General features: G+C 42.7%; 1 protein-coding gene across 1 annotated transcript in view; it reads right to left on the bottom strand.

Moving 5' to 3' along the window:
• The window catches only part of EHD4 (EH domain containing 4), a 34,859-nt gene that overhangs the window by 6,580 nt on the left and 1,204 nt on the right, over positions 1-27,075 (bottom strand). Inside the window, exons 2-4 of the mRNA XM_008500287.2 lie at positions 20,865-21,041; positions 15,711-15,808; positions 4,412-4,824 (exon numbers count right to left, since the gene is read on the bottom strand). Of these exons, the coding sequence (XP_008498509.2) occupies positions 4,412-4,824; positions 15,711-15,808; positions 20,865-21,041 (688 nt within the window). The remainder of the gene's footprint in view (positions 1-4,411; positions 4,825-15,710; positions 15,809-20,864; positions 21,042-27,075) is intronic.

Here is a 27,075-nt window from a genome sequence, read left to right as displayed (position 1 = left end):
AGCATGGCCTCATGGCTGCCTTGGGAAGTGTCAGAGAGAAAAGCAGAACCTTTCCAATCTCTGAGGAAATGGATGTCAAGTCCTCAAGCACATTTATACTTGCAGAGATCTTTTCCACCTGCTGTGATCAAGATAATCCAGCTCTGCTATCAAAACATCCATCCTGCCCATACACCTTCCTTCTACCCTTACCCTGAACCAGTCATCTCTTCACCACCCTCCCACTACCAAAAGGAACTGTGAGTGATCTGTCCCAGTACAGAAATGGTGGTTACACTTCTCAACCAAAGTCCAGCTCATTGTGTGGACACTAACACTGGTTCTGCACACAAGAGGGAAGTGCAAGGGCAGCCTTCTTTTATAAGCAATGCAAATCTATCACAGATTGATACAATAATACAGTTTTTCTCAGCTCTGACCTAGCCAGAATCACTGAAGTCAAGTGACCTCCAAAAAAAGGATAAATCTTAACAGAGCTCAGGTCCCTTCTTCATTAAAAAAGATGCAGTTGTTCCTAAGTGTTAGTTACAATTTTCACATACGTGGAAAAAAACAAACAAACAAAACAAAAAAAAGCACATTAAAAAAATAAGAATGTCTATCAAACCACTAAGTAGTGAAACTCTGAAATTTAGAAGACTGGAGGGAGGTAGACTATCACAAAAAAAGCATTAATATAAAAATGTTATTACCTAGATGAGGTGTAAGTATAATACTTAAAAGTATTAATAGAATCACAGAACAATCAGGATTGGAAAGGACCTCTCAGATCACAAAGACCAACCATGCATATATATATATACACACAAAAAAACAAAACCAAAAAAACCCCACAAAACAACTCCCCTACAATCTCAGCCACTCGAGCATATCCTGAGGTGCCACATCTACACATTTCTTAAATACCTCCAGGAATGGTGACTCAACTACCTCCTGGGCAGGCTGTTTCAGTGAATAAATTCTTCTTAGTACCTAATCTAAACCTCCCCTCCTGCAACTTCAGGCCACTTTCTCTGGTCCTGTTACTATTCACTTGGAATAGTAACACACATCTCACACCCATCTCCATACAACCTCCTTTCAGGTAGCTGTAGAGGGCCATGAGGTTTCCCCTCAGCTTCCTCTTCTTCACACTAAACATTCCCAGTTCCAGTTGAGATGATTTGTTCTTGTCCCAGCACCTCAATGTCCTTCTTTCACTGAGGTGGCCCAGGACTGAACACAATATTTGAGGTGAGAACTCACAAGTGCTGAGTACAGGGGAGAATGATCACCTCCCTCCTCCTGGCTATGCTATTCCTGACAGGATTCCAGGATGCTGGTGGCCTTCTTGGCCACCGGAGCACATTGCTGGCTCATATTCAGCCAGTTGTCCACCACCACCCCCAGGTCCTTTTCTGCTGGGCAGCTTTCCAGCCACTCTTCCCCAAGTCTGTAGTGATGCTTGGGTTTGTTGTGACCAAAATAGAGAAAGCAGCACTTGGCCCTTTTCAGTCTCATACAACTGGCCTCGGTCCATTGATCCAGCTTCTCCAGGACCCTCTGTTGAGCCTCCTGAAGCAGATCAAACCTACCAAAACATAGAATCATAGAACTGGCTGGGTTGGAAGGGACCTCTGAGATCATCAGGTCCAACCCTTGATCCACTCCCGCTGAGGTTCCCAGACCATGGCACTGAGTGCCACATCCAGGCTCTTTTTAAGTATCTCCAGACACGGAGAATCCACTGGGCAGCCCATTCCAATGTCTGATCACCCTCTCCGTAAAGAAATTCTTTCTAATCTCCAACCTAAACCTCTCCTGGCACAACTTGAGACCCTGCCCTCTTGTCTTGCTGAGAGTTGCCTGGGAAAAGAGACCAACCCCCCCCTGGCTCCATCCTCCTTTCAGGGAGTTGTAGAGAGTGATGAGGTCTCCCCTGAGCCTCCTCTTCCCCAGCCTCAACACCCCCAGCTCCCTCAGCCCTTCCTCACAGGACTTGTGCTGGATCCCTTCACAGCCTCCTTGCCCTTCTCTGGACCTGCTCCAGCACCTCAATCTCCTTCCTGAACTGGGGGGCCCAGAACTGGAAACAGGACTCAAGCTGTGGCCTCACCAGAGCTGAGTACAGGGGCAGAATCCCTTCCCTGGACCTGCTGGCCACGCTGTTCCTGATCCAGCCCAGGATGCCATTGGCCTTCTTGGCCACCTGGGCACACTGCTGGCTCATGTTCAGCTTCCTGGCAATCCAGACTCCCAGCTCCCTTTCTGCCACTCTGTGCCCAGCCTGGAGCTCCCCATGGGGTTGTTGTGTTGAACCTCATCCCGTTGGAATCAGCCCAACTCTCCAGTCTGTCCAGGTCCCTCTGCAGAGCCCTCCTGCCTTCCAGCTGATCCACACTCCCCCCAGCTTAGTGTCATCTGCAAATTTGCTGATGATGGACTCAATCCCCTCATCTAAATCATCAATAAAGATTTTAAACAGAACTGGGCCCAACACTGATCCCTGAATGGAATGTACCTTACAGTATTCTATACAAAGGAAGTAATCTCCCATTCTTTTCCTTACTTATTTAAAAGGCTTCGTGGAAACTGGAAAAGAAGCTGTCTCTTTATTTTTCCAAGAAAAATGGTACAATCAGGTTTTATCTACACATCGTAAGGTCACAGCTTTCACACAGCATCACTTCCTCATCTCTCAGTGTGGATGCATTTTAATGGATTGCATGTTTAAAATAAAACTTCTAGCAAATCCGGAAAAGCATGTTTATAGTACACAAGCACTAACAGTTTCACGTGTCTATGCTAAGTGGTATAAAGTCTGCCAGTACGTCCATGTGTTTCTTGCAGATAAGAACAGCAGTTACCATCTTCAAAACGGGATAGTGAGTCACAGGACTCCAAAGGAGAAAAAAAAAAAGCTTAAAAGCCTCATGCCCAATTTTGACAGAAAGCTAACGGTTTCCTTTTATTTTTTGGTTACTCTGTATGTTTTAGATGAGATTAAGAACAGCGTGACACAGAAATAAAGCCAAAGAAAAAGAGAAAAAGATACCAATGCTGTAAAAAATTGAGTGTCAGAAAGATTCCAGTGCTGCTTTCCAGCAGATAAACAGTTTACTCCCCTTCCACAGCTGCCTAATTAGCAAGCCCTATGAGCACTGTGTTTTTTGTCTTAATCTTTATCCATTTTTATTTTACATTACAGAGAAACAATTCAAGACAACCCATCTGACACTTTCTCACATCCAAACCAATTGTAACAAATGATAGCAAAAAGCTGCCCCAACAATTTCTACCAACCAGACTGAGATCACAGCAACTTTATAACACATCCTGATTCTAAAGAGAGTTTTCAAAAAAGCACCTGCTACAGGTTACCCTAAAGCTCAGGCCTCAAAAAACTTTAACTGTATCATTATATTCAGAGAGTTAATTAAGCCAACATAGGAAGAGGTACAGATCTCCACCCAATCATGTTTACATCAGTGTAAGGGCAAATCCTCTTTGGTTTTGCTTAGAAGTCCATGTTAAGATGTGTTCAAAGACAACTGCATTAACTCAGCTCACATTCTGCTTGGTAACTACATAGGAAATTAGGAATTTCCATGTGGTAGCACCAGCTCTCTCCCAAAATATTTCTGAGGTTAATTCTCCTTCTTTTCCACTTTTCCTAATGACAAATTCTAATTCCTAAATCACCAGGGTTTTTTTTGCTCTGAGCTAAAAAACAACAAACAAAAGCTTGATAGTACTTTTAACTATGAAGATTAATGCACAAGACCTTCTCCAATTCATCAGTGTCTGTGCTCTACCAAGACTGAGATTTCCATCAATCTTATATTCCAGAGCATAACATAAGCACATTTAATCAAAGTGTTTTCCACAGTAGCTGATGGGCAGTATGCATTAAGACACTGAAATGCAAAAAAGCATATGGAAGGTTGCATGTGAATAGTTTTGGTTGCAGTTTTTTTGCCCCTCCCTCCCCTTTTTTCTTTTTTTTCATGTGTTGTCTATATATAAGTGTAGTTTATATAAAGTGGTTTATAATAAATTTTTTAAATTTTTTTTAAAAACATTTTTTTACTTTTTAGATTTTTTAAATAAAGTGGTTTATCTCCAAAACCAAACATGTCACTGTGCAGCATAAAAACCAAATAACTAACCCACCCCACACTCCTCTAAGAAGCCAACAACAGCTTGAACTGCCTAAAAAGCATTAAATCCCTTCTCAAGTCAGGGATACTTTCCAGTACAAGTCCTACCTGTTTCCCTATCCTGAGAGGTTGGGTCTTCCATGAAAACTAACGATTCAACCCATTTGCTGAAAATCCAGTAGAGAAGGATTGGGAAGGGTGTGAAAGGCCAAACCGAAAGAGAAAGAAGAGACTGCTCATTCATTAAAGTGAGATTTTTAATCTTTTCTTACCTTTGCAAGCCTCGCCCTCTTAATGAGATCATTGAGCTTCCGCACAGCAGCCTTCTGGGGGAGGCTCTGGATATCCTGGAAAAGATCCTGTGCTTCAGCTTCAAAGAGTCTTCGATTCTCTGTGTTTCGGAGAGGATGGGCCCAGAAGGAGCCAATGTAGACCCGCAGCACCTCTGGAGTGTTGATCACCTTTCCCAGAGACCACATGAGTGCCCCATAGACCCTCATCAGCTGCTGTGTGTCCACTTGGTCAGCTTTATTAAGCACCACTCGAATCTTGTCGTCCTGGCCCCGGAATGACTTGATAGCCTCTGAAAATTCATCTGATATGTCCAGTTTGTGGGCATCAAAAAGGAGGATGATGCGGTCGACTCTCTCAGCAAACCACTGGAGAACTTGGCAGAAGTCGTAGCCTGAAGGAAGAACACACTGTTACACTCGTACCATTCAGAAAAAGGAAGCCTCAGAAAATGTAGGGCTGGGGATACAGAACAAGGGGATCATAGCATCTGCCTGGGAGAAAGGGGATGGACCACACAGAGAAGACTGTGGACAGTGAGGTCAGGACAACTGTATCCTACATTTTCTTAAACCAATCTCACTATTACCACTTTTCATTTTTATCCCTGCCCTTCCCTCAACCTTGCCATCCATCTCTCTTACATCACTCTCTTTGGTGAGTCACTGTCACTCCCATGTTTGCTCCTTCCCAGAGTCCTGGCTCCAGCAGAGCACCCAAGCCCAGCAGGTTTTGGGGCTCTTGTCACCTCCCTTCACCACTGCCAACCCTGCCCATTTTGCTAGCACTTTCTGTATCTCTATTAACAAGAAAAGCCACACACATGCAGCACTCCAGCAGTAGTCAGCAACTGAAAACACTTGGATTTAAAAAACATTTCCAAACTCATCTCTCCTTGAAATGCCAACACTTGGCTGTTATTTCTGCCACAGCAGACTCAGAGATCCGACTTAAAAGTCATGCACCTGCATTGCTGACAGCTTTGGGGACAGGTTACAGAACATGAGTGCTGACCTTCTCTGATTATCTCAAACTTTTTGATGTTTTAAAGGAAGGACTATTCATAGCACAGGCCTGAATGTCTTCATGACTACAGCTGGTACCTAACCCCCACATCAAGTCAGGAACTCCTTACTCAGAAGTGACACATTTAATCCACAGAGTCACCACTAATGATGTGGCATTTGGGTTGGTGTGGATGTGACTCATCTTGTTTCAGTAAGTAACAGCAAGGTAGCAAAATATGAGCTGGGAGCTGCCACCCCACTCCTCCATTTCCTCTCAGAAGCAAGTATCAGCTAAAAGAGGGAGCAGTCAAAATGAAAGGACTGATGTAAAGTAACCCAAACAAACCCAACAGTTTTGCTCCCAGCAGCATATATTTAAATGCCAACAGCAAAGTAAGCCCATTTACCACAAGTGAGCTCACCAGGGTCTTGGGTCATTTCTCAGCTGTTCAAGTTAAGCCTTTAAATCCCCTGTCCCCCAGCAAAGAAAACCCACTTAAGACAACTCTGACATGAGCCAGTTAGCCAAACACTTCATGCACCAGCACCAGGTGCAAAAGGCTCTTCAACACTCCTCATTCTCCCCAGCATCTTTTAAACTGTTTAAAAGATATACATATATTTATATATGTATATATATATATTTATACTGTATAAATAAACTGTGGAGATATTGTGAAGTTGCTTAGCTTTACTTCAAATAATGTTGCTTCAGTTAAGACATTATTCATTATGCATTCAAGCTATTGGTCTTTTAACAAGGAACCCAAATGCAAATGCACTTTTTTTTGATTTCCAGTAGAACCTGATGAGCACCAACATCAAGAAAAGCAGACATATTTGAAAGTAATAGGAAACAAATTTTGAACTCCAGATTTGTCATACATCATACTTATGCATGTTTGGTAACACAGAATCACAGAATCCTAGGGGTTGGAAGGGACCTCGAAAGATCATCTAGTCCAACCCCCCCTGCCAGAGCAGGGCCACCTAGAGTACATCACATAGGAACGTGTCCAGGCGGGTTTTGAATGTCTCCAGTGAAGGAGACTCCACGACCCCCCTGGGCAGCCTGTTCCAGGGCTCTGTCACCCTTACAGGAAAAAAATTTTTCCGAATATTCAACTTGAACCTCCTGTGCTCCAAATTACACCCATTACCCCTTGTCCTATCACTGGTCACCACTGAGAAGAGCCTAACTCCATCTCCCTGACACTCACTCCTTACATATTTGAAAACATTGATGAGGTCACCCCTCAGTCTCCTTTTCTCCAAACTAAAGAGACCCAGCTCCCTCAGCCTTTCCTCATAAGGGAGATGTTCCACTCCCTTAATCATCTTAGTAGCTCTGTGCTGGACTCTTTCAAGCACTTCCCTGTCCTTCTGGAACTGAGGGGCCCAGAACTGGACACAATACTCCAGGTGCGGCCTCACCAATGCAGAATAGAGGGGGAGGAGAACCTCTCTTGACCTACTAACCACACCCTTTCTAATGCACCCCAGGATGCCATTGGCCTTCTTGGCCACAAGGGCACATTGCTGGCTCATGGTCATCTTCTTGTCTACCAGGACCCCCAGGTCTCTTTCACCTACACTGCTCCCCAGCAGGTCAGCCCCCAACCTATACTGGGACATCGTGTTGTTCTTCCCCAAATGCAAAACTCTACACTTCCCCTTGTTGAATTTCATCATGTTTCTCCCTGCCCAACTCTCCAACCTGTCCAAGTCTCCCTGAATGGCAGCACAGCCCTCTGGTGTGTCAGCCACTCCTCCCAGCTTAGTGTCATCAGCAAACTTGCTGAGGGTACATTCTATACCCTCATCCAAGTCGTTGATGAAGATATTAAACAACTCTCAGATCTTAACAGTTAGTAACAGCAGATGAAATGGAATCCAGCAATTCCAGTTAACAGCAAGAAAAAGATGCCAGTTACCAGTCTCCCCTGCCCTCTACCCCCTCCAAAAGAAGAGATCATTAAATTTCACTACAAATTCCAGCACAGACAAATCAAACTCAAAGCAGAGGGCATGATGTTAAAAAGGTTTCATTAGAATCCAAAAGGATGCAGGTCAGACTCATTAAGTGACTACACAAAAAAAGCCAAGATAACCTTTCCCATTAAAAAGATTACTTTGGAAGGCATGCAAAATCCATCCCCCTTCCAGATAATATTGCTGTGGTGTTTCCATATTTTCTTTCCTGGGACCACTTCCTGAAGGAACCTGAGAAGATAGCTGAGTGCAAGGGGAAAGCTGCAAGGAGAGAACTCTACTCACTTTATACTAACAATCTAATTTAAAACAGCATGAATTTTTTATCTGCATAAGAATTTAGCTGGAAAGGGAGAAGTCAGCTCTTTTATGTCACTTGCATGTTACAACATAGTTGCAATAGGGCACAAACCTATTTGTGCAATAACCTGGGCTGATCACACTGTGTAGAAGAAAACATGCAAAATGAAGCAAGTTAAATACTATCAGGTTTTTCACAGTGGATATGTGAAAGGGTGACTTACAAGCCTGATTAAATAAGTATTAATGAAGTATTTGCTTTGAGAGAGAAAAAGTCTGCTTGTTGATAAAGATAAGGCCTTATAAAAAAATCTATGAACTTTAATGACAATTTGTCATTAGAAGTAAATCTATTTCATATACAGATTCAGTGGGCACACTTTAGAGTATATTTGAACCACAGATATATGGTTAAATATTTCCACACTGAGACACACCACCTTTAGGATACTGTCACATATAGTACATGTGTGTAGTTAGAGCTTTCAAAGTTGAGCAGTACTAAGTCCATACTGATCAGTTTGGAAAATTTCACTAAAAAAATCTGGTGTTGATCCTTAGCCCCCTGCTGCACTGTTGTTGCTGTTTCTTCAAAGGTTCATTCCCAATGACTGATACCAGCAATTACACGCAGCCTGAGGATCTATGTCTCACCTACAACATCTACTTGCAAATACAGACTGGAGAGTCACAAATCACCCTTGTCCTCAGGGCCAGAGGAAAGCCACCATCCACCAGCAGCACTGCAGAACTTCTGAGCTCATCCAAGCTGCAGGGAGGGAATGAGCAGGAACCTCCAAAAGAGGCACAACTGCTGGGCATCAGTAACAGGCTGAGCAGAGACCACAAAGGAGAACAAAATGAAATAACGTGGAAGAGATGAAAAAGCTGTAGAGACATGGTTACCAGCCCTGGAAACACTGATGAACAGAATGATCATAGAATCATAGAATTGGCTGGGTTGGAAGGGACCTCAGAGATCATCGAGTCCAACCCTTGATCCACTCCCACTGCAGTTCCCAGCCCATGGCACTGAGTGCCACATCCAGGCTCTTTTGAAATATCTCCAGACACGGAGAATCCACTACTTCCCTGGGCAGCCCATTCCAATGTCTGATCACTCTCTCCGTAAAGAAATTCTTCCTAATATCCAACCTAAACCTCCCCTGGCACAACTTAAGACCCTGCCCTCTTGTCTTGCTGAGAGTTGCCTGGGAAAAGAGCCCAACCCCCCCCTGGCTCCAACCTCCTTTCAGGGAGTTGTAGAGAGTGATGAGGTCTCCCCTGAGCCTCCTCTTCTCCAGCCTGAACACTCCCAGCTCCCTCAGCCCTTCCTCACAGGACTTGTGCTGGATCCCTTCACAGCCTCCTTGCTCTTCTCTGGACCTGCTCCAGCACCTCAATCTCCTTCCTGAGCTGAGGGGCCCAGAACTGGACACAGGACTCAAGCTGTGGCCTCACCAGGGCTGAGCACAGGGGCAGAATCCCTTCCCTGGACCTGCTGGCCACGCTGTTCCTGATCCAGCCCAGGATGCCATTGGCCTTCTTGGCCACCTGGGCACACTGCTGGCTCATGTTCAGCTTCCTGTCAATCCAGACTCCCAGGTCCCTTTCTGCCTCTCTGTGCCCAGCCTGGAGCTCCCCATGGGGTTGTTGTGTTGAACCTCATCCCATTGGAATCAGCCCAACTCTCCAGTCTGTCCAGGTCCTTCTGCAGAGCCCTCCTGCCTTCCAGCTGATCCACACTCCCCCCCAGCTTAGTGTCATCTGCAAACTTGCTGATGATGGACTCAATCCCCTCATCTAAATCATCAATGAAGATATTAAACATCACTGGGCCCAACACTGATCCCTGGGGGACACCACAGCCGCCATTTTGATGGAGCCCCGTTCAGCACCACTCTCTGGGCCCGGCCCTCCAGCCAGTTCCTAACCCAGCACAGGGTGCTCCTGTCCAAGCTGTGGGCTGACAGCTTCTTCAGGTGAATGCTGTGGGAGACGGTGTCAAAGGCTTTGCTGAAGTCCAGGTAGACCACATCCACAGCCTTCCCCTCTTCCAACAGGCAGTCCCCTGATCATTAAAGGAGATCAGGTTGGTCAGACAGGACCTGCCCTTCCTAACCCCGTGCTGGCTGGGTCTGATCTCCTGTCCATCCTGTAGGTGCTGTGTGATTGCCCCCAGTCCCACCTGCTATTGCTAAGTACCACACAACCAAGGCTATAACACCCAATTTGGATATGGACAAGAAGAAGGAGGTTGTGGAGTCTCCTTCACTGGAGACATTCAAAACCCGCCTGGACACGTTCCTATGTGATGTACTCTAGGTGGCCCTGCTCTGGCAGGGGGGGTTGGACTAGATGATCTTTCGAGGTCCCTTCCAACCCCTAGGATTCTGTGATTCTGTGTGTGTAAAGCTTTGCCTCAGGTGAGCAGCTAAACTTCCCCGTCTTTCAAATGGGGCTCAGTCCCACAGGGAAAGATGCACTTTTTGCTAGCCAGGGTGGAAGTTGTGTTATGTTAATGAAAATCTTTCTCAGTCCTGGATAACACTCTTATTGCACTCCTTTTGGTGGATTTATCCTGCAGGGAATGCTGAGTGTATCACTGCATGGGAAAGCCTGAGACAAATCTGCAACTGTATACTTCACCTTACTTAATCCATGCATACACTTTCACAAGCCAGACTGAACCAAGAAAATAGCCTGTATTCACGTCACTTCAACTCTAAAAAGGCAAGCTAGCTAATATCCTCAGTTTCCTCTGTGTTCTTTCCCCATTTTTGAAACCCTTGCCCTCATGTCAGTCACTCATGAACCAACCCTCCCCTCACCCTTTCTAAAAGAAGTTCCTCCCCACACCCTGCCAGATGTTGCTTCTCCTTCCTCCTCTCCCTACACTCTTTGTTCCTTCCAAATCATGCAAACCATACACATGTTTCTGTCTGACGTGGTCTTCGTGCACATCACCAGCAATCCTGCAGAAGCAGCACAGGGATGGGACACTGTTTGACAGGGGTCAATGGTGACACTTGTCTGCCCGTTCTCCTCCTGCCACCCAGGCAGCCCCTGAACTGATAGGCAGGAAGCTTCTGGCACATACTCCTTGACAACAGGAGGTGGGAAGGTGTGTTGAGAGCAGCTTGGAAGGGTACATTCTGTGTATATTTTTGACCCTTCAAAAAGCAGTCATCAGCTCCTTCATCCACCGCCTGGATACTTTCCAGAGTTATAAATGAAACATCAGTATGTTTCATTTGTTTCATATGGAAATAGTGCATATCCTGTATTTTTACATAGTTCCTTTACTCTTTTCCATCATTTTAAAATGGAAAGTTAACATTTGATTGCTTAGTTGGTCTCAGAAGACTTCACTGTACCCCTAATGATACCTGTCAAATTCTATGGGTACACAGCAGTTATGTCCATTCATAGGTAAATATTTAAACATTTGCTCATGGGAAGATGGAAAAAAACCTCAACACAAAAGAGCAAAGGTTTTACACTTAAGTCTTGTAAAGTTATTGTCCTATCAAATACATTAAAATACCACCAAAAAGAAAAGTCGCTGCTCACAAACAAGCTAAGCTTCTAGAAAGGTAATTTAAAAACTCAGATATGAACAGATACCAATAATGTGCAGAACAGAAAGCATCTTAGAATAATTTTCAGGTATTATTAAATGTTGTATTCCATTACTGAATTGAGAAAAATATCATCTTGTATACATTACTTAGAGAATAATCAAGACTGATACGAAAACTGAAACAATTATCATACGAAAAATATGAGAGTCAAACATTGGAATGGTCTCCCAAGAAAAGTGGTGGATTCCCCCACTTTGCAAAGTTTTAAGTCTCAGCTCAATAGGGTGCTGAGACATCTCATACAAACTAAAGCATTAGAAGGGTTGGGCCAGATGACCCTTGAGATATCTTCCAACCTCTGATCTCTTTCAACATTCTCTGATTCTAAAAAGAAAAGTTTAAGAAACATCAAAAGCTTAAAACATTTGCTGAACTGTAAAATTCTGAAATACAAAACTGTGAAATTATCAGAAAAGAAATTCTGAAGAACCACTCTCTATATAGAGGTTTCCTGGGAAGCACAGAAGAACATTCCTATGTTTAAGTCTGTGAACACCTTCACAGAGGAAGGAAATGGCAGTGTCCCTACTGGATCACACCAGCTGCAACCTTTTCCAGTGAGAAGCAGAGATTTTAAGGGGCAACACCACACATTTTGCAAGAAAAAAACCCTTTGTTGGTCTGAAGATGTACAAACAGAACCTTCTCTGACAGACACACATTTAGGCACAGCAGAAAACATCTTGTAGAAGACTCCTGCTTACATTTGCACACAGAGATTTAGAAAGCAGGCCGAGCAACTCAAACTTCAAAACATGCTCAGTTAGCATTAAATATGCATAAATATGTTGAAGTCAGTTCTACTCCTTCAAGCAGCTGGTCAGACAGGCCTTCCTGCATGGAAACTGCATGAACAGACTAAAAATCATATAACAGATGATCACAGAATCATAGAATTGGCTGGGTTGGAAGGGACCTCAGAGATCATCGAGTCCAACCCTTGAACCACCATTGCGGTTGCTAGACCATGGCACTGAGTGCCACATCCAGTCTCTTTTGAAATATCTCCAGACACGGAGAATCCACTACTTCCCTGGGCAGCCCATTCCAATGCTTGATCACTCTCTCCATAAAGAAATTCTTTCTAATATCTAACCTAAATTTCCCCTGGCACAACTTAAGACCCTGCCCTCTTGTCTTGTTGAAAGTCGTCTGGCAAAAGAGACCAACGTCCACCTGGTTACACCCTCCTTTCAGGGAGTTGTAGAGAGTGATGAGGTCTCCCCTGAGCCTCCTCTTCTCCAGGCTGAACACCCCCAGCTCTCTCAGAAACAAACCATGAAGTATTTCAGACACAGGTGACCACAATATTGCCTTACCATAAAAGCATGCAATAAGTGTATGCAAGAGGTCCATACAGTGACTTGTATGTACTTCATGTAAACTGCTGCTTAAATATATGAAACCTTAAACCTTGGCAGCAGTTGCCCTGCAAGAACAGTCCTCTAAAGTTTATTTATGTACCTGGAACTTATTTATGGTACAACCACAGAGGTTAAAGCTAAAGAGTGTACAGAAGAACCACACTTGTGGGAAAAGATCTATGCCAAGATATGTATTCAAGACAACCCTTAACACATTGAAAAAGAAATCATGAAATGCAAACTAGTCAAGTTAAAGCTTGTGAAACAGGTAAGTGTTTGAGGTTATCCCTGCACACTATCAACAATGTCATAGGGCAGGGCAATGAGGCCATAAAATTGATAAATCATCAAGTAACAGGTTCTGAATAATAAAGAACAAGAGTCACACAACTGCAATTGGAGATAGCAGGACTACCAGTGAAACATAACTGTAGTGAAATGAGGCAACCAGGTGCCACTAATTCCCAGGGAGTGGCATGATCTTGTGTCAAGCCCACCTGTGCCTAATTAGGGCGGGCCCCCACTGCGCATGAGCAGGACCAGGGGGCCAATAAAAGGTGAGTCCTGAAGCACAGGCTCAGCTCAGTCCTGAGCTAGCCAGCAGAGAGGCCAGTTGCTCTTGGAGCAACAGCACCTATCCGGGCTAGTCAACTCTGAGAGTCACAGGCTTAGAGCATTGCTTGTGAGTCTCTGCTGGAACACCTGGTTGGACCTTGAAGCGCTGTTCCCTAAGAGAGGTTCATCTTGCTACACATAACCACTGAAACACAACTGTACCAAACATGAAGCCTGGGACTCTCACAGTAATCCTTCCTAGAACGGAATTTTGTCACAGAATTGCTCCCTTTTTCAGTGGCATACTAAAACAATGCTCTGGTTTTCTGCCTATTTCATGTTCACTTTCATGAAAGTGGCCAACAGATACTTGAATGCTGCCAAGCATCACCTTCCCATGATGTAACAAGCAGAGAGAGAAACATAAGCCTAATTTTTCTTGGTGGAGGAAGAAGGGAGCTGGAATCCACAATGGAGAGGCATACGTAGGAGATTAAGAATCATAGAATTGGCTGGGTTGGAAGAGACCTCAGAGATCATCGAGTCCAACCCTTTTACCACCGTTGCGATTCCCAGCCCATGGCACTGAGTGCCACATCCAGCCTCTTTTTAAATATCTCCAGGAATGGAGAATCCACTACTTCCCTGGGCAGCCCATTCCAATGTCTGATCACCCTCTCCAGAAAGAAATTCTTTCTAATCTCCAACCTAAACTTCCCCTGGCACAACTTAAGACCCTGCCCGCTTGTCTTGTTGAAAGTCGTCTGGCAAAAGAGACCAACCCCTCCCTGGCTCCAACCTCCTTTCAGGGAGTTGTAGAGAGTGATGAGGTCTCCCCTGAGCCTCCTCTTCTCCGGCCTCAACACCCCCAGCTCTCTCAGCCTCTCCTCATAGGGTCTGTGCTCGAGTCCCTTCACCAGCCTGGTTGCCCTCCTTTGGACCTGCTCCAGGACCTCGATATCCTTCCTGAACTGAGGGGCCCAGAACTGGACACAGGACTCAAGCTGTGGCCTCACCAGGGCTGAGCACAGGGGCAGAATCCCTTCCCTGGACCTGCTGGCCACGCTGTTCCTGATCCAGCCCAGGATGCCATTGGCCTTCTTGGCCTCCTGGGCATACTGCTGGCTCATGTTCAGCTTCCTGGCAATCCAGACAGACCACCTTTGATTTTATCACTCACTGTGTAAAATTTTAAATTTAAAAATTTTCCTGAATATTATGAGAAGATTTTTCAGGATTAAAGATCACTTGGTTGCTTCTGCCTAGAAAAAAAAGTGCCAACATTTGATTTCATAACATTCAAGCCTCTGCTTCCACAGAGGTACAGCACTCATGCTTTTAATTTCTACTGCTTCACCAATGTATCATGTACAGGTCTCTCCCCACAGCAAGTGGTCTACACAACTGTAGGAGCATTAAAGAGGACAAAACCAACCCCGTCACTGAACAAAGAATCCAGAAACATTCATTAAACTAATTCACTAAGTAAGCATAGTTTAGATTACAGAAGCCAGTCTCTTATTCTGTCATTCCAATGTAAAGGCAAGAACTACAGCTGCAAAGCTGTACTGTGATCACTGCAGGATTTTCTCAGAAAATCCCATGTGTGATGTTAAAGAATTGATTTATTTTGCCTCCCATACACATGAAATACATAAATTTCTCTTTCTTAATTAGAAGGTCTGAAAATAGAGGGCAGCATGAGCCATGCACTGGACCACAACCATTTAGAGCTCCACAGAAATTTCTGACATGCACTTAAATGCAGCTGAAGGGAAGAAGGAAGAAAGTTATTTAAATTACAGGGGATTGCTTTAAGAGTTTCTCAAAGACAGATGAATTTCTTAAACAGCATTTTTTGAAAAAGGGTTTAGCTTTTTGCAGAATCATGCTACCTTAGCTTCTTATGGTATGACTGAGCAACCTTAAGAAGCAACAGCAGTAGCTGTGCCTACAATAAAAGCACCTCATTTATAATCCCCTCAGTGTTCAAACGTGATCACCTTTAACAGCTACAGCTATTAAGAAATGTCTTTTTATTCATCATCTTCAATAGTATAAAGTTTTGATTTCTACTTATTGAAAAGCAATTGAAGTGATGGAAATAAAACTTTCTCAGGAGTGCCAAAGTACTAAATAGTCAACAGACCATTCAACTAAAGCCACTTGTAGCCACAGCAGTGACCCCACTATTTTGGAATATATATTTTGGAATATATATTTTGGAAGCCCACAAGTTTTTTTTAAATATTCCAAACCTTACATCCAGCCATAAAACACAGGTTCTTAGACCTTCCAGTAAGAAAGTTTGGGACAGATCACCACTCAGTACTATTCAAACAGGCCTCCAAAAGATTAGAGTGACAACTTGTCCAATACAACAGTATTAATTAGGATGCTAGGTAATTTTCACCTCACCTCTGCTGATGCGCTGCTTCTCTCCAGAGAGAATGCCAGGGCTGTCAATGATACTGATGCTCTTCAGCACCTGGTTAGGTAGCTGAGAACACATGAATCTGCAGGAAAAAGGAAAAAAACCAAACCAAAACATTAACAGTAACTCTAGCTCATTTGTAGACTGTTCCTTGAGAGCTCTCCTTTATGTATCTGCTTTTAGAAAGACTTAACTGAGCTACTAAAGAAGAGCTTTCCGAAGTCCTAATGAACCCCTATGTTTAGCAAACATGCATATTTAAGAAAAGAAAACATAAACAGAAAGCTGCTCATAAAAAGAATACAGGAAATCCTTGTAAAAACATGTCTGAGTGCTGATGAAATTCCAAATTCTCCAAGAGCTGAAAACACGGGCCACATACACAACATTAAAAGGGCTCCATAAAGCAAACATTTTGCTAAGACTAGAATTAGCATACACAGGAAATAATTGTCCATCTATTCTAACTTTTGCTCAAATTCAATGAGATTCAAAAGAAAAGGGGAGAAAACCATACTGATGGTATGTTTATATTCCAAGCCATCCCCTCATCTTCTCAGGGAGCATTTGCAGAGTCCCCATCCCTAACTCACCACCCTCCTTATGTGGAGCTGTAGAGGACTGAAAACAATGGTGTTTCTCCCACAAACCCAGCTAAAGCTTTCACACTGTCAGAACTATGAGTTTAAATGACACACAGCATACTGTGTAACCTCCTGCTTCTGCAATGGGGGACAAACTCAGTGGTGCCACTAAGAAAAATCAACAGTTCACCAGGTTTCTGAGCATCAGACAGAACATCAACATGTGTGGTAAATCCAAGCCACTCTGATGCTTCTGGGATAGATCATGACTGAGGAACGTCACTTCCCTTTATCATCAACTGCCTTTAAGAGATTTGAATAAGACTTTAATCTTCTTAGCAGCTGAAAGCACACCATGTCACTCACCTTTGTCCAGTGAGGATGTCCAGAGGAAGCCTGGAGCAGCTCCAAGCTCCAGGCTCAGGCTGCAAGATGCCTGCCCAGAGTTAACCCATTGCTGCAGAGGGCACACAGCTGCCTCCAGAAGCAGAGCATTCCCAACAGCACATTTTAACTGTGCCTGGGTCAAACTTGAGACCAAAGATAATGGGACTGAGGGAGAATTCAGGTTGCAAAAGATGCAAAATGTAAAACGTATTGATGGGGCAGGTAATGATGCAGACTGTTCAAAAGAATTCAAAGAAAAAACTGCTACCTTGTAGTAGTGAGTCTGTAACAAAGGCACTCAGCATCCTTTCTTGAGTCCAATAGAAAGAGCAACACCAGCTATGCCTCTTCCCAAAACCAAGAGGGAATAAGGAAACAGCTGCCATCTTGGCCTGATAAAACCTTAGGGTAGGTAAGCAGCACTACCCTTTTTGCTATTTTTTTTCAGTGGCTCATCAGCTTTAGAAAATACTGCTTCTGTGAAGCAACTCCTTTCCCTAAGGCTAATTTTCTATTTTTGAAAGAGCACTGAGGTACTAATGAATAAAATGGTATTTTTTGAACTCTCCAAAACCTAAAGGGGACACAAAGTTCCACATTCCATTTAACCATCTCAACCATTAAAAGAAAGAAACATCACTAATACAAACAACTTGAAGTAGCTTTCATAAATTCGGAAGTATGAAGACTGAATTTTCATATAACTTTACTTCAACCTTAGAAAGCCCAGCACTTGTTTAATATCAGCAAGATGCTTCTACATCTGTATTACAGCAGGACAGGAAACCTTATTACAGCTGAACAATGTGGCAACGTTTTGATTTTAGCATCATGCAAACTGGGCCAGCTGAAAAAGGTTGTGGAAAAAAACAGAGAACCAGAGGCCTCAGAAATGTATAAACACCACAGTATTCACACCATTAGTGGCAGAGGAAACAGGAAATTAATAAGAAATAGACATGAAACAGAAGGATAAATTTGGAATTAGCTGGTTGTAGCTTTTAGAATATGACAATATTGTAATGACAAAAGATGGGTTAAAAATCTTAAATCAGACTTAGGCAACTTAATACTATAATGCTAGTTTTATTTCAGCATCTCTTTTCAACACTGAAACCTGGCTGCGAACCTTTATTTCTTACATGATTTGTATGAAGTGTGATTTTCAGGGCTTCATCAGAAAAAGGTAAACTACACACTATCTATACAAATGACAATAGAACTCCTAAAAAGAAAAAAAAAAGCTTTGCAGAAATAGCTGTCTGAATACAGTGACTGTAATGCTTGTGACACAACCTTTGATACTGTCATGTTTTTCATAGAATCATAGAATTGGCTGGGTTGGAAGGGACCTCAGAGATTGAGTCCAACCCTTGAACCACCGTTGCGGTTCCCAGCCCATGGCACTGAGTGCCACATCCAGTCTCTTTGGAAATATCTCCAGACATGGAGAATCCACTACTTCCCTGGGCAGCCCATTCCAATGCCTGATCACTCTCTCCATAAAGAAATTCTTTCTAATATCTAACCTAAACTTCCCCTGGCACAACTTAAGACCCTGCCCTCTTGTCTTGTTGAAAGTCGTCTGGCAAAAGAGACCAACCCCCACCTGGCTCCAACCTCCTTTCAGGGAGTTGTAGAGAGTGATGAGGTCTCCCCTGAGCCTCCTCTTCTCCAGGCTGAACAACCCCCAGCTCTCTCAGCCTCTCCTCATAGGATCTGTGCTCGAGTCCCTTCACCAGCCTGGTTGCCTCCTTTGGACCTGCTCCAGGACCTTGATATCCTTCCTGAGCTGAGGGGCCCAGAACTGGACACAGGACTCAAGCTGTGGCCTCACCAGGGCTGAGTACAGGGGCAGAATCACTTCCTTGGACCTGCTGGCCACACTGTTCCAGATACAGGCCAGGATGCCATTGGCCTTCTTGGCCACCTGGGCACACTGCTGGCTCATGTTCAGCTTCCTGTTGATCCAGACTCCCAGGTCCCTTTCTGCCTGGCTGCTCTCCAGCCACTCTGTCCCCAGCCTGTAGCGCTGCTTGGGGTTGTTGTGGCCAAAGTGCAGGACCCAGCACTTGGCTGTGTTGAACCTCATCCCATTGGAATCAGCCCAACTCTCCAGTCTGTCCAGGTCCCTCTGCAGAGCCCTCCTGCCTTCCAGCTGATCCACACTCCGCTCCAGCTTAGTGTCATCTGCAAACTTGCTGATGATGGACTCAATCCCCTCATCTAAATCATCAATGAAGATATTGAACAGAACTTCATATTATTATAAGACTTTTTAAAGAAACCCAGCAATATTAGACTATCCTTGCAAAACCACGTTGCACTGTCAGCAAAAATGAAATCAACAAAATGAAATCAAAAGATCATCTTTTCATTATCTCGGTTGATTTTATTCTTTTGGTTTTTTAGATTAACTTTGGCTGAGTCAAAGAATCTAGTAAGAATTTACACACTTTTTGTGTCCAGACATCCATTAGCATAGAACAGGACCATGTCCTTCCTCTCAGCAGCACCCATCTATTTCTGTGATCCTCTGGTATACTGCAATATTCTCTCCTCACTTAATTTAACCAGTATCCATGGACACACTATGTCCTGTCCTCATCCCCTCTCCCCCCAAATTTCCCTAAAAATACACAGGAGAAATGAGACAATTTTCTACAATCAGCAGTGTTACAGACACAGGCAGTCAGAGGGGAGTAAGAAGAGGTCATGGAAAAAAGAGACAAGGTGATATAAATAAATTAACACAGCTAAAAAGTAAGTACAAGGGTTGATTGTGCTTCTGTGTTCTTGTTTGGGTTTAGTTTCTCCATTACCTCAGTCACTGTTTCCTTTCCATGTTACACTTAGATTAAAAAGGCACTTTGCAGCCTATGTTCTTCCATAAAGCAAAAGACTAGGACTAGGAAATAATAATAATAATAATAATAATAATAATAATAATAATAATAATAAAAAAAAAAAAGTGGGGGCAAGCAGAGGGAATGGAGAGGACACTATTAAGACAGGGGTAAAAATGTAACACTGGATATAAAGGAATGTAAGTATGTCAAATGAGGGAAGGCAAAGGAAAATATGATTACAGGCAGGACTTGGCCAATAATCTCCCTAAAAGGGGTCTTGGATCCTGAAACTATCATTTAAAGTGGGACCTGAGTGCAGCTTCCCACAGCACATACTCTTTCTTATCTCTCAGCAGTGAGAGCCAAGCTAAGTATTAGTTATGAGCTTTTTTCTGTGAATAAGCACAGCAAGAGATAAGCCTGTACATAGCGAACTTTTAACACATATGCCAGTGTTTATCAGCCAAACAGGAAAGTTTATTGTTACAAGAAAACCAATTTAGATTAATTGGCTTGAAAAGCCAGGCCTCTGTCAAGCTACAATCAAGTACAGGAAGAAAACAAGGTGATTGCTCGCACAAGGAGAATAAAGTTATTAATAACTTTTAACTGGAAATATTTAGCCTGCTACTTAAATGACTGGCGCCAACAGTCACAGCCCCTAAACAACACTTCCCCCTTTTGCAAATACACAGAAACCATCCAGAAGCCAATGTTACCATTCTTTGGCTGCTTGAGGATGAGCTGGTCAAAATCAAACACTTAACAACCTGAAAATGCATTCATCCCATTTATTCCTGTAGGCCTTTTTACAAGCAATTCACCATTTTAAAGACCTACACCGAGACAAGTAAGACAAGTGGAAAGGAACAAGACAGCATCAAAAGGGGAATATTTTTTTTCTTTTTTTTGTTTTTTAATTTTATTTTTGGATAGTGGTTTTTAAACCACAGTGCTAGTCTATCAATTTTTCCTGACCAGGAGTGTTTGTGCTCAAAGTGATCCCAAGTTCCAGCTGGCTTATTGCCTTGTGAACATTACAAATGCTGGGAAAGCATTTCAGCAATTTTCTGTGGACTGGTTTTAACAATGATTTTTAGTTCAGACAACTCCATCTATCTGCATTAGTGCTACGCTACCTAGTACTCTTTTATTTTAATTCACCTGAACTGCCACCACTCTTGCTTGTACTTTAATATTTTTTCCATTCTTCTCAAAACAAATGCAGCAGAAACTTCATAAAAAAAGTGACACCTGAGGATGGTATTAAGTAGAAATTTAAACAAAAATATAAAGCCAGCAAGCAAAGAGATCTTACCTGTTGAGGAAAGCATTTCCAAAGCGGCTGAGCTTGCGGAATGGCTTCTTAGGATCAACAACCAGGGCATTCCCAGGAATGTTTCCTTCTGAATCTCCATACATCACAGCAATAAAAGAATCCGTGGTAGGCTCTGGACCAATCCGCATCCCTGGAAAGTCTTGTTCAAGCAGGTACCTAGAGATGTGTTACATAAAGAAACACAATGAATGACTGGGAACTATGGCAAAATACCTGTAATTCACTTGAAAATTCTGAACTAAGTCAGACCTGCAGAATTTGAGGTTTAACTGTAAGCTGCTTCCGAGAGGCATCAAATCAGGCAGTGCTGTACCAACAGAAACCATCTTTCATCTCCCTCTGATCAGGCCACTCAGAGATGCAGATGGCACATCCTTAGTGGACCAACTCTGATACACCAAGACTTTACCTTCCAGTCAGCAAGGTCTCAAATGAAGGAAGTGTATTTAAATGCTTAAACTTGATGGAACTGGTGGATGTATTTAAAGAAAAAGTTGTTTGTGTATCTGGATGGCAAGTGGGAAGCCATGGAAGCCCCAAGCCTACAGAGCAAGCCTTTAGCTTACACTATGGCAACTGTCACTCTTCAGAAACAGAAGCAGAGAACCCTGCTTAAATTTAAACTATGAGTGCTATTGTCCTCATTCACAACAGCACCATCTTGAAAATGTTCATCTCAAGACTAAGACAATTTTTTTTCCAGTTATGCTGTAATGTGACATTGAAGGAACAGTAAAATTCTCCAATCAACCCAAGTCATCTCGTACTTATGAATTAATTTGATGGGTTCCCTGTCACCCTTGAGTTCTTGAAGAAACAAAACCCACACAATTTTTATCAACTACTATTTAACTTTTTATATAATCAAAGCTAAATTTAAACAAGAATTCTTCTTCAAGCAAAGGTGATGGTCCCACATCCAATAACAGCACTAAGTCGCCTGGATCACCTCTAGATGAACATTGGTTGTTGAAAAATAGGTTTGCTCTGACACTTAATCCAACAGCACTATGCCTGTTCTACTATAATTTCATAAACAAATATTGATTTGAGAGTACAGAAGCCAAACTTAAGGAACTAAAGAAACAATGCACATTTGAAAGATTTTTTTTCACCAGTCTTAGCAAATTTCAAATCAGCTCAACCTATGATCTGTGAGGCTTAAAACATACCAGTTATTTACATGAGCTTTCCCATAGCTTTCTGCTTCCAAAGAAACAAATAAATAAAAAAAAAAAGGACGATGCTAAAAAGGACAGTAGGAACACAAGAACAGGCATGCCAGAACTTGCCAAAACAAATTTGCTCTGCTTGTAGAATAAGCTGTGCCCAGTGCACAGTAGCAGCAAAATAAAACTAATCCCTCTTCAAATGAAAAAAAACCCAACCAAGTATACAGTGCAAGAGATTGCTCCTCCTATGATGCGGGTCACGTAACAAAATGAAGGCAAAAGTCCTGTGATAATTCAGCAATTAAACCCTTTATGCATGGAAATCCAGAATTTAGAAGGGTTGTAGCAAACAGCACAACAACTGAAACACAGAAGTGTTCCTGCACCCTCATGAACACCACAAAAACACTAATTTTCCAGGCTGGACTTATCCATGGCATTAATTTTGAAAAATCAGTTATGCTTTTCTAAAGTCAGATTTTTAACTTGCCACAGTTGTACTTTAAAGCATCTCGATTCAGCTCTTCCTCATTGTCCTTCTATGAGTTGGGGGTGTAAGACTTGTAACTAAGTTCTCTTGATATGAACTGTCATTCACAGAGGGGCAGCAAATACATAAGCTGGCAATACATAGGACAAGAGGCAGCTGTAAAAAACATTACAGCAGTAAAAAACATTGTACTGCATTGAATGCATACAAGAGGAGGCCCAGATTCCACGTCAAGGAAAACTGGATGATGGGATCTGAATTCAGGATAAGACACCTCCAGGATAACTGCTATCCATTGCAAGCTTATGAACCTGCCAGGCATTGTTATGGACATTCAACAGTGGTGGTGTTCTAGATGACAGCAAAAAAAAAATCTAATCTCATGGCCTGCTGCACATGTAACACTGAATCAGAAAGAGTTTGCCCTGTGGAGCATCTTTCAGGACTTCCAACATCTGCATTTTCAGCTTGCAACTCAAATAACAAAAATAAGCTGCCTACAGAAATGACTAAATAAGAATGCAGTGCTACTGAACTGCAATCAAGTTAAATGTCACGGATACAGCTTTAAAAGTCAGGCTTTTATAGGGATAACAATCCAGGAAGGCAAGATCTCCTTCCAGATAATGAGATCCACCCAAGAGTCACCGTGCTGAGCCTGGTAGAACTATTGAACAGACACAGGAAACACTTTGCAAGGCAGGTATTTGCTATTAAGAGTGGCTCCCAGTTGCACATCAAGAACCAGTACAGACTAAAATTAACCCTAGTTCTTGAGCACTGGCTGTACAAGCTGTATCACACTTCCTCTGAGTATGAAAATATCAGTTTCACTTAGCCACACAAAAACGATGAGCAGTCTTCTGTAAACTCAAAAGATTTGAATGTATTTCCATAGTATCCTGTATTGACACAGGAAAATACCTGGATATTTAGCACCCGCAACTGCATGCCCTACTCATGAATTTTCAGCAGAGAGGGAGTTCAGAAAGGTTTCACAGGAAGAATGCTTAAATATAGCAAACGTCCCAAAGACAGTCTGGATCAAACAACAGACATCCTGTTGACTCTTCTCCCTTTGTTTTTACCTGGGCCATAACCCTTCTGCTTTGCCAACAAACATTTATCTATGTTCCTCTGTAAGATCTATAGCCAGACTGGGGGGAACTGGTTCACAGCGTTCCACAGATAGCAAAGATTACTCACAGTTTCAGATACTGATAATCATCTGAAGTCTAAATGCCTGAGCTAAGCCAGAGTAACACCAGAACACAGGAGAGCTGGACAGAGCAGCAGTGGGCAGGGACACAGTGCCATGGGGGGGTGACAAACTCAAACCTTTCATAAAATACATCCTGCACCAAATCCTCCATACTTTCTTTTTTCAACATAACAAAACCAGCAGATACTTGCTTTAGTGTGAGACTTCTGCTCCAAGTACCTCAAATAAAAGGTTTGTGTAGAATCACAAAGAGCATGAAGAGCTCTTCCCAGAATAGATGCAGCCCATCCTTGCCACACAAGCATCTCAACACTACTCACAGACCCCAGATATTACACATACAAAATGGTGCTTTCACAAAACCCAGCCCTGGCTGAGCTAAATAGAAAGAAGTTTACCACTTGAACCTCTGAGAAATACCTCTGAGCAAAGTAAAAGCACATCTTGGCAAGATGAGGAATTTACTTCTGGTTTTACTCATCTTGATGAGTTCTATAAAAACAAACAAACAGCCAGTCTCTTCCACTTTGAAGATAGAAAAGTTAAACATTATTAGACTAGAAGTTTAATTCATTGCTAAAAGGAAAGGAAAATGTCATCAACAACAAACTCACACTGACCAGCTTACCATACATAACAATTCTCCTCTCCTGTCACCCCTTTCCCCACTTCTTTCTCTGGAGCAGCCAGGAGAAAGAAATGTAGAGAAGTACAGAAGCTGCAGAGGTCAAGCAGCTCACATGCAAGATAAGCAGTTGGCTCTCAGCCACCCTGCCACCCCATTCAAAACAATCAGACAAGTGCTAACAGTTGAACCTGGATATGTTTGTTTGAATTGTTTTTAAAACTATCTGACAATGCTGACAAGTATCACCAAGCTACACCTTAGAGAGCGAAACTGGGAGGTTTCACTGCTTTGTTCCAAGTGCAGAGAAGACAAACAGCATCAAGTGAAAAACCAGAAGAGTTGCTGGAAACCCGGGAGGGTTTGTTGGCACATCTCACTCCCCAGGGACATTTCAGTCATTGCTAGATCAGGGTTTTCCATGAAGGCTCAGTGGAAGGAACTGGGTGGATGTGTCAGAGGCATGAAAATGTGAAGTTCTCACGATAATGTCTAAATCAAAGCAAGCCCCAAATGAATGTCTGACAGCTAAATGAACTGTGATGTTGACACATAAACCCAGCAGTAAACACTTAAGTACATCTAGTGTGCCTTCCTGAATACAAAATGGAGAAATATGGATCAAAAAGCAGTTTTAATTAAGATTTAAAATAATATTTGCTTGTTAAAAGGCTAGCCTGAAAAAATAAGCACAGTACTACCTCTTTCTAAAAAAACCTATCTATAATAAAACTGGAATTTAGCCTACTAGACAGAAAATTAGTATGTGGCTGACCTGCACACTATAATATTTCTATGTCTTCTTCTCAGTCTTGACTTCAGCACACAAGCACTTCTCTTTCTTGCTTTTCCTCCTCTAAGCTGAATTTTGAGTAACAGTTACTGTGACACTATTGTCTAAGTTGCAGTCCATCTTGAATGGAGTCTTTTCTCATGCTGATTATGCCAATTATTATTATATAGCAAACATTGATGTAATGAGTGTTCATCAGGGTGAGGTCAGACTGTGATCCTTTAGAAGCAGAAACAACTGTTCCCTGACTGGTTCAGGCTCAACTTCTGCCTTCTCCAGTCTCCCCAGTAAGGGATTAAACCACTCTGCACTCTACTTAAAAAGGGGATAAGAGAAAGGGGTAAGTGGGTGAAGGGAATGACACATCACAGTAGAAGTCACCTCCTCCACTGAGTCAGATATTTTAATAAAATGCACGAGAGGACATCTTTGAAACTTATCTCTGCAAATTAGTCTGGGCATCTTCTACCAACACTGACCAGTGCTAAAGCTCCATGGAAACAGCTGTAACAAATGATACTTCTTTGTCATTTACTGCATGAGTATCAGCCAACCCTACTGGTCAGTATTTTATGGTTAAGGTGATAACAAGTTACTCACAAAGCAACAGTACCAAAAATCCATCTAAGGCACTGCAAAGCATTTCCAAAGGCAACATTGACTGCAACATATATGTATATATGACATATCCAGTTATATACAGACACCTATAAAGGACAAAAAAGATGCATGTCCAGATATCAAGAATGTGCATTCTCATCCAAGGGAAACTCTTAGGGGATGGGTAAAAAGGTAAAAAGTTTCCTGAGTCCCAAATGACACAGCAGCTTTGCTAACAGGTAGAGCAGATTCTGGTGCATACATTTTTGGGACTGTTGTGTCTCCATACTACCCAGGCCCTCACAGTCCCCTGTCCTTAAATCAGGTAAGAACACTTCTCTGGAAATTTATACAGACTAACAAAGCAGATGTAATTTTTAAAGAAAATGAATCAGCACTGCAAAAGTGGCAGAAAAACCCGAAATCACCCACTGTGTGCTTGCAGGAATTCAGGAATAATGAGTAAAGGAACAAGTTCAGCTTTAAGCTTCCAACGAGCTAGCTGTAAAACCTGAAAAGAAACATGATTAGCTCTGGAAACATCTGCAAAGCTCTCAGGTGAGTAACAGTAAACACAGCTTCTCAATGGAGAAGGGAGGTAGGGCTTTTGCACTGTCAAAAGAGAACAGGGTTATGGCAAGCATGCCTGTAGCCTTTGGAATCAAAAGGCATTTGTAAAATTCAGGGAAGGACTAAAAGGAACTTCAGATATAATAAGCAGAGGTCAAAATTTGATCCAATTGACCCCAGTGTCTAGAAGACAAAGTTTTGTATACCTTAACTTATTCCTAAGAGGCAAACACACTCAAATGTAAGCAAAATATTCACAGGCTCCTAGAATGGTTTGGTTGGAAGGGCCCTTCAAGATCACCCCTTCAAGATCACCTAGTTCCAACCCCCTTGCAGGGGCACGGACACTTCCCATCAGACCAGGTTTGAGCCCCATCCAGCCTGGTCTTGAACACTTCCAGGGAAGAGGCATACACAAGACACCCATTCCAGTGTCTCACCTACTTCATTGTAAAAAAAAACAAACCCAAAATAACCCTAACATCAAATCTAAATCTCCCCTCTTTCAATTTGAAACCATTAATCCTTTCTCTGTCACTACCCTTGTAGCTTTCCTGTAGGTTCTCCTCAAGTACTGGAAGACTGCTATCAGCTTCCTAACACTGGTTACTCACCAACTCAGCAGTAAGACAGGCATAAAAGACAGAAAACACTACAACAGCAGTGACATTGTTAAGCTGCCTTACTAGTGATATTGCTTGTTCAATGCAATTAGCAT

This window comes from Calypte anna, chromosome 5A (genome assembly GCF_003957555.1).
Source record: "Calypte anna isolate BGI_N300 chromosome 5A, bCalAnn1_v1.p, whole genome shotgun sequence".
In the NCBI taxonomy this organism is placed as follows: domain Eukaryota; kingdom Metazoa; phylum Chordata; class Aves; order Apodiformes; family Trochilidae; genus Calypte; species Calypte anna.
This window is presented reverse-complemented; position numbering and strand designations above follow the sequence as displayed.